We start from the raw sequence: 7500 nt of genomic DNA, 5'->3' as shown, positions 1-7500 counted from the left end.
CTTTACAAGAGTAAGAAGGGGATGGTCTCACAAAGCTATGTCAGTTCTAGTTTACTGTGTGTGCGTATGCACATTGTTAGTTCTTCCAGTTAACACAGTGTGTATATTGTCTTCTGTAGACCTTGTAGCCCAAAGAGGAGAGAAGCTGGAGTTGTTGATTGACAAGACAGAGAACCTGGTGGATTCGGTGAGTCAAACCTCTTGTCTGACTCAGATTCATTATAGAGTGAGAACCTGGTGGATTCGGTGAGTCACACCTCCTGTCTGACTCAGATTCAGTTCAGAGTGGGAATGGCAGCGCTGACCTCTGCTCTCCTGTCCTCTCCTCCAGTCGGTCACTTTCAAGACCACCAGCCGCAACCTGGCGAGGGCCATGTGCATGAAGAACCTCAAGCTGACCGTCATCCTGGTGGTGATCTGCCTGGTGAGTCCTGGTCCAACACCTAAAGCAGAACTCCTGTCTGTTACAGTGTGATCTGAGCTGTGACCTTCTGCCCCTCTCAGGTGGTCCTCTACATCATCGTCTCTGCGTCCTGCGGGGGTCTCAGCTGGCCCAGCTGCGTGAAGAAATGAGAGAGAGACAGAGAGCGACACACACGAGAGAGAGAGAGGGACGGGCCCCAGTTCAACTCCCCAGTCCTCCCCACTCTGCCAGTGGACTCAAAGGGAAACATGCCACTCTCCTCCTCTTCCTCAGCAGTCCTACAGGCTGTACTCTCCTCCTCCTCCTCAGTCCTCCTACAGGCTGTACTCTCCTCCTCCTCCTCAGCAGTCCTACACAGTCATCCCTTCTCCTTCTCCTCCCTCCCCTCTTCCCAGTCTCAGTCATCCTCCCCTCCTCCTCTGCAGAGAGGCCACTGTAATGACCAGACTCTCTTTCTCCCCAGGGAGCCCCCCCCCCCACCCCCTCACCCTCTATAGACTGCAGCTCTCTGGTCTGTGTGGTACCGTGCGCCCGTCTGCCCTGGCGCTGCCCTGGTCCGTCCGGTCAGCTGCCCTGGACAGACGGGGTGGTGCACACTGGCTTGACACTAATCAATGTCAACACACCCACACACAAAAGAGACCTTTGTTTAATTTGCCAAATGAGCCATTCAGCTTTTACAGGTTTCAACTTCTTTGTGATCATTCTAGTTTTCCTTTTTGTACGCAGGGTCGGTTGGGTGAAAGAGAGAAACGAGGGGCCCTTGCTAGCGATAGGTGTGGTGTTGTGTGAGGTATCAGATCATCTGGGGGGAGGGACTCCCCTGTCACACAGCTCAGTAGCTTGTCCTCTAGATCCAGACAGTGGTTGGATGACTGGAGCAGTGTCTGTCTGTAAGCCAGGTTTCTACTCTGCAGCATGCCTGTGAGGCTAACCGTCAGCGTGTCTACTCTGCAGCATGCCTGTGAGGCTAACCGTCAGCGTGTCTACTCTGCAGCATGCCTGTGAGGCTAACCGTCAGCGTCTGTCTCATTTCAGGTGTTTCTGGTAGAATAACAGATCTCCCACCTTCCTCAGAAACACCGCTTCTGTGACCTCCTTTATGTGTTTTGTTATTGTGAAGGTTCAGTTCCAAATGTCTATACCTTTACGATTGTTCTACTGTATAATAAAATGTTAATTGCACAAAAGAAAATAATGATTAAATCCATGTAGGACATTTAATTATCTTTTAAAAACAGATGTAAAGGTCACAAGCTCAGATCAAGCCCGACTGGAAACCAATGTCTAGTTCCCTCCCTGACTAATACACAGTAATGAGCACTCCTCCTCATCCTCTCCTGTGATGGGGTGTGCAACATGTCCACGTGTCTGTTTTGTTAACAATGCACTTTTGACATTGTGTGTTTGCTTCCTGCCATCATATGGTTTATTATGTAATTATTTAATTATTGTACATCCAGATTTGAAATAATAATGTCCTAGTATCTTTTTCTGCATTGCCAAATTCATGAGGATTCTGATTCTAAATAAAATCGCACAATATCTCGCTGCTGTTGCAATGAGCCAATGAACCCAGTCCGTCTGTCCAGGACCTCGACCCAATGAACCCAGTCCGTCTGTCCAGGACCTCGACCCAATGAACCCAGTCCGTCTGTCCAGGACCTCGACCCAATGAACCCAGTCCGTCTGTCCAGGACATCGACCCGCATCACTCCTCCACCACGTCTACCTGTCTGACATGTAGTGACCGGAGGGTTTACTGTATTAATGGACCAGTGTTATCTGTTTAGGAGACTTTCTCAGGTCAAAGTTCTTGTAAACAAGACAAATCTATTAGTCAATATGTTGATAGGAGAAAGCGCGAGGATAAAGCCTGTTTATTGGCTGAGACTCTGGACACGTGCGCTCGTCAATGAGGGAGTGACGTCATTATTCGTCAGGTGGCTGATCAGGTGGAACAAATCACTCAATCACTCAATGACTGACCTCCAGTGTGCTGGGAACTGTTGGAGAACACTTAAGGTAATATCATTCAGTAGCTGTGTAATTATTTATTTAAGGTTTAGGACAACTCTTTCATGTTTCATTTTTTCTCTGTCTTCAACTCACATTATGGTGTTTTTGTGTTTTTTGTTCACGTTTATGGAGTTTCACTTTAAATGGACGTGTGTTAGTTTTGTGGTACTCTGATGCCTGGTTGCCTAGGGCCCTAGGGTTAGGGTTAGGGCCCTAGGGTTAGGCTTAGGGCCCTAGAGTTAGGGTTAGGGCCCTAGGGTTAGGGCCCTAGGGTTAGGGTTAGGGCCCTAGGCTATATATATTTAAATCCAGTCCACATACAGGCGAAGTCCAAGCATCGAGTTGTAATGCCACCTAGCGTGACTACTTTAAAAGTGCTCCTTCTGAACGCTTTATTCTTTATGAAAGTTCTGCTTCTCAGAGTATCTTAATTAGTCAGTCCTGTCCTGTCGCTAAACCTCAATCTCCAATGAAGCTCAAATGTGATGCACCTACAACGGCAAGCATTTAACAACACTTCTCAGTCAGTTCTCACATCTTGGTGAAACTAGCGGAGCATCCTTTAAGGCCTACTGAATGCAAAATACAACCCTCCACTTTGACGAGGCGACATGTTTGCCACTCGTATGCTATTCATGGCGAGAGGACGTCCAGCCACCAGTGATGTGTCCATCAGGTGCAGCAGGGCAGCTTTATGGGTGTGATCAGGAAATAGCGCGTCCATAGGGGGGCTATTACCTCATAGGGGGGCTATGACCTCATGAGTAACACGATCTGATCCGGAGACCAACGAGGTTTCTAGAAATACCTCCAGCCAGCCAGGGTTCATTCAGGCTATTTTCTTTCTTCTGTAATGCTCTCCATTCCTGTCACTGGCTGCCTGTTGAGGGTTGGTTAAGCAGCTTGGCTGAGGTGCTGTTTTTTTAATCTGCTATGGTTTAAAAACTCGGCATCACTATCTGAGAACTATTCACTTGAGACACATTTTGAACCTGAGGAGAATATTATAGCGCACAATGTGGCTGGAGGGAATGGATGTTATGGTATCAGATGTTGTCCTCGCTCAGTGAACAGCTAATGAGCAGAGTCTAATTCAATCATGGCTCAAGCAGAGAGCAGGAGACATTCCTCTTAGTTGGTTGGTCACTGATAACTTGGTGCCTCCATTCTGCCCTGGGCAGTTAGAGCAAACTGCTTCAGGGAAAGCCTCTCCTCTTACATGACTATAAGGCACAACACTGTAAAGACTGACTATCTGTCTAATCTATCTAATCTATCCCATCTTTCTGTACAGTCTCTGTCTCCTAGGCACAGTGAAGCCAAATCACCCAGCGTCCGTTGGCCCTAACTAGCTAGGCTCAGCGGTGGCTGTTTTGGTCGTCCTGTTGTGTCCCCAGAGAAGGGTCCTGTCACTCTGGCATGCAGGGTGAATCCCAGGCCTGACCTGGTGCCCTGCTGTCCTCTGGGGTGACCCTGCACTGTGCTCTTGGTGGGTGGCTGTATCTCCCATAGCCCCTCTGGGGTGGCCCTGCCTGGCACCCTTGCGTCACGCAGGCAGGCAGGTGGCTGGGTAGGACGGAGGCCTGGGGCAGGACAGGGGCCTGGGGCAGGACGGAGGCCTGGGGCAGGACGGAGGCCTGGGGCGGGACGGAGGCCTGGGGCAGGGTAGGACAATTGTTTTCTTTGTGGTTGAAGCGTAAGCTTATTATGACTGGTTAGCTGGTTGACTGGTTAGCTGGTTGACTGGTTAGCTGGTTGACTGGTTAGCTGGTTGACTGGTTAGCTGAGTTGACTGGTTAGCTGAGTTGACTGGTTAGCTGGTTGACTGGTTAGCTGGTTGACTGGTTAGCTGGTTGACTGGTTAGCTGGTTGACTGGTTAGCTGGTTGACTGGTTAGCTGAGTTGACTGGTTAGCTGAGTTGACTGGTTAGCTGGTTGACTGGTTAGCTGGTTGACTGGTTAGCTGGTTGACTGGTTAGCTGAGTTGACTGGTTAGCTGGTTGACTGGTTAGCTGGTTGACTGGTTAGCCGGTTGACTGGTTAGCCGGTTGACTGGTTAGCCGGTTGACTGGTTAGCCGGTTGACTGGTTAGCTGGTTGACTGGTTAGCTGAGTTGACTGGTTAGCTGGTTGACTGGTTAGCTGGTTGACTGGTTAGCTGGTTGATTGGTTAGCTGGTTGACTGGTTAGCTGGTTGACTGGTTAGCTGGTTGACTGGTTAGCTGGTTGACTGGTTAGCTGGTTGACTGGTTAGCTGAGTTGACTGGTTAGCTGGTTGACTGGTTAGCTGGTTGACTGGTTAGCTGGTTGACTGGTTAGCTGGTTGACTGGTTAGCTGGTTGACTGGTTAGCTGAGTTGACTGGTTAGCTGGTTGACTGGTTAGCTGAGTTGACTGGTTAGCTGGTTGACTGGTTAGCTGGTTGACTGGTTAGCTGGTTGACTGGTTGACTGGTTAGCTGGTTGACTGGTTAGCTGGTTGACTGGTTAGCTGAGTTAACTGGTTAGCTGGTTGACTGGTTAGCTGGTTGACTGGTTAGCTGAGTTGACTGGTTAGCTGGTTGACTGGTTAGCTGGTTGACTGGTTAGCTGGTTGACTGGTTGACTGGTTGACTGGTTAGCGGAGTTGACTGGTTAGCTGAGTGAATGCTGTACCGACTGAGCTGTTGGACTTCATCTCCCAACACGACTGCAGGGTCACCCTGAGAGGGTGGAGAGCTGTGCTATCATGCACACTCACTGACCATTATTGAAATGGAGAGTAATTTTCCTCAGTTTTACAGGAATTCTGAAATTTCTATCAAATGTTTGGCCTTGTATTCATATTTCTGGGCATTTTGAGATTGAGGCTATTTTTCCCCAGAAGGGTGGTTTCCGGTCTCTGCTTTTGTAGGTTGTAGCGATTATCTGCTGAACGCACCGCTCTGAGAATCACTGGGCTTTTGGGGTTCAGCTCTGGATCTCAGTCATGCAGACGTCTGGGAACTGAAGGTGAGCAGCGCTCAGCTTGAGGCAGTCTGTCAACACGACCAGGTCTTCATGACGAAGACCTGGATCCAACAGTCCGTAACTTAAATGAATCCCGTTGTGTAATCCTTTGAGGACATGCGCTGGGTTGGGAGGTCGGGCGCTGGGTTGGGAGGTCGAGCGCTGGGTTGGGAGGTCGAGCGCTGGGTTGGGAGGTCGGGCGCTGGGTTGGGAGGTCGGGCGCTGGGTTGGGAGGTCGGGCGCTGGGTTGGGAGGTCGGGCGCTGGGCTGGGAGGTGGGGCGCTGGGCTGGGAGGTCGGGCGCTGGGTTGGGAGGTGGGGCGCTGGGTTGGGAGGTGGGGCGCTGGGCTGGGAGGTCGGGCCAGCGTCATGGTTTGGGAGGTCGGGCCAGCGTCATGGTTGGGAGGTCGGGCCAGCGTCATGGTTGGGAGGTGGGGCCAGCGTCATGGTTTGGGAGGTCGGGCCAGCGTCATGGTTGGGAGGTGGGGCGCTAGTTTGGGAGGTCGGGCGCTGGGTTGGGAGGTCGGGCCAGCGTCATGGTGGTTGGGAGGTCGGGCGCTGGGTTGGGAGGTCGGGCGCTGGGTTGGGAGGTGGGGCCAGCGTCATGGTTGGGAGGTGGGGCCAGCGTCATGGTTGGGAGGTCGGGCGCTGGGTTGGGAGGTGGGGCGCTGGGTTGGGAGGTCGGGCCAGCGTCATGGTTGGGAGGTCGGGCGCTGGGTTGGGAGGTGGGGCCAGCGTCATGGTTGGGAGGTGGGGCCAGCGTCATGGTTGGGAGGTGGGGCCAGCGTCATGGTTTGGGAGGTCGGGCCAGCGTCATGGTTGGGAGGTGGGGCGCTAGTTTGGGAGGTCGGGCTGGGTTGGGAGGTCGGGCCAGCGTCATGGTGGTTGGGAGGTCGGGCGCTGGGTTGGGAGGTCGGGCGCTGGGTTGGGAGGTGGGGCCAGCGTCATGGTTGGGAGGTGGGGCCAGCGTCATGGTTGGGAGGTCGGGCGCTGGGTTGGGAGGTGGGGCGCTGGGTTGGGAGGTCGGGCCAGCGTCATGGTTGGGAGGTCGGGCGCTGGGTTGGGAGGTCGGGCGCTGGGTTGGGAGGTGGGGCCAGCGTCATGGTTGGGAGGTCGGGCGCTGGGTTGGGAGGTCGGGCGCTGGGTTGGGAGGTGGGGCCAGCGTCATGGTTGGGAGGTCGGGCGCTGGGTTGGGAGGTGGGGCCAGCGTCATGGTTGGGAGGTCGGGCGCTGGGTTGGGAGGTCGGGCGCTGGGTTGGGAGGTGGGGCGCTGGGTTGGGAGGTCAGGCGCTGGGTTGGGAGGTCAGGCGCTGGGCTGGGAGGTGGGGCGCTGGGTTGGGAGGTCGGGCCAGCGTCATGGTTGGGAGGTCGGGCGCTGGGTTGGGAGGTCGGGCCAGCGTCATGGTTTGGGAGGTCGGGCGCTGGGTTGGGAGGTCGGGCGCTGGGTTGGGAGGTCGGGCGCTGGGTTGGGAGGTCGGGCGCTGGGTTGGGAGGTCGGGCGCTGGGTTGGGAGGTCGGGCGCTGGGCTGGGAAGTGGGGCGCTGGGTTGGGAGGTCGGGCCAGCGTCATGGTTGGGAGGTCGGGCGCTGGGTTGGGAGGTCGGGCCAGCGTCATGGTTTGGGAGGTCGGGCGCTGGGTTGGGAGGTGGGGCCAGCGTCATGGTTGGGAGGTCGGGCGCTGGGTTGGGAGGTCGGGCGCTGGGTTGGGAGGTCGGGCGCTGGGTTGGGAGGTGGGGCGCTGGGTTGGGAGGTGGGGCGCTGGGTTGGGAGGTGGGGCCAGCGTCATGGTTTGGGTCTTTTTACAGCGTCATGGTTTGGGTCTTTTTACAGGCCGAGATTATGGCTCCCTGGGCCTGTTTAAGGTCCTTATATGGATTAAGCAGAAATAGCCGTGAGCTGAGGCTCAGAGCGTTGACACCGTCACCTGTGTTCCTGTCAGGTCAGGGTCCGCTCTAGAAGCCATACCCTCTGCCCCTGGGTGACAGCAACAGTGTTTAGAGAGTCGTGGCGATTATGATGTTTGCGAGGAAATAATACCGTCACTCAGGTCATGACCTTCCAATGGACCGTTGCA

General features: G+C 54.3%; 1 protein-coding gene across 4 annotated transcripts in view; it reads left to right on the top strand.

Moving 5' to 3' along the window:
- Positions 1–1915, top strand: part of sybl1 (synaptobrevin-like 1) — a 7002-nt gene extending 5087 nt beyond the window's left edge. For all 4 annotated transcript variants that reach the window (XM_084459482.1, XM_084459481.1, XM_084459484.1 and 1 more), the window contains exons 6-8: positions 120–187; positions 332–424; positions 505–1915. In XM_084459482.1, coding sequence (XP_084315608.1) covers positions 120–187; positions 332–424; positions 505–573 — 230 coding nt within the window. In that variant the 3' untranslated portion in view covers positions 574–1915. The remainder of the gene's footprint in view (positions 1–119; positions 188–331; positions 425–504) is intronic.
- The last annotated feature ends 5585 nt before the right edge of the window (positions 1916–7500 follow it).

This window comes from Borostomias antarcticus (assembly GCF_949987555.1).
Source record: "Borostomias antarcticus genome assembly, chromosome: 28".
NCBI lineage: Eukaryota > Metazoa > Chordata > Actinopteri > Stomiiformes > Stomiidae > Borostomias > Borostomias antarcticus.
The sequence above is the reverse complement of the archived record's forward strand: the minus strand, read 5'-3'. Positions and strand labels throughout refer to the sequence as shown.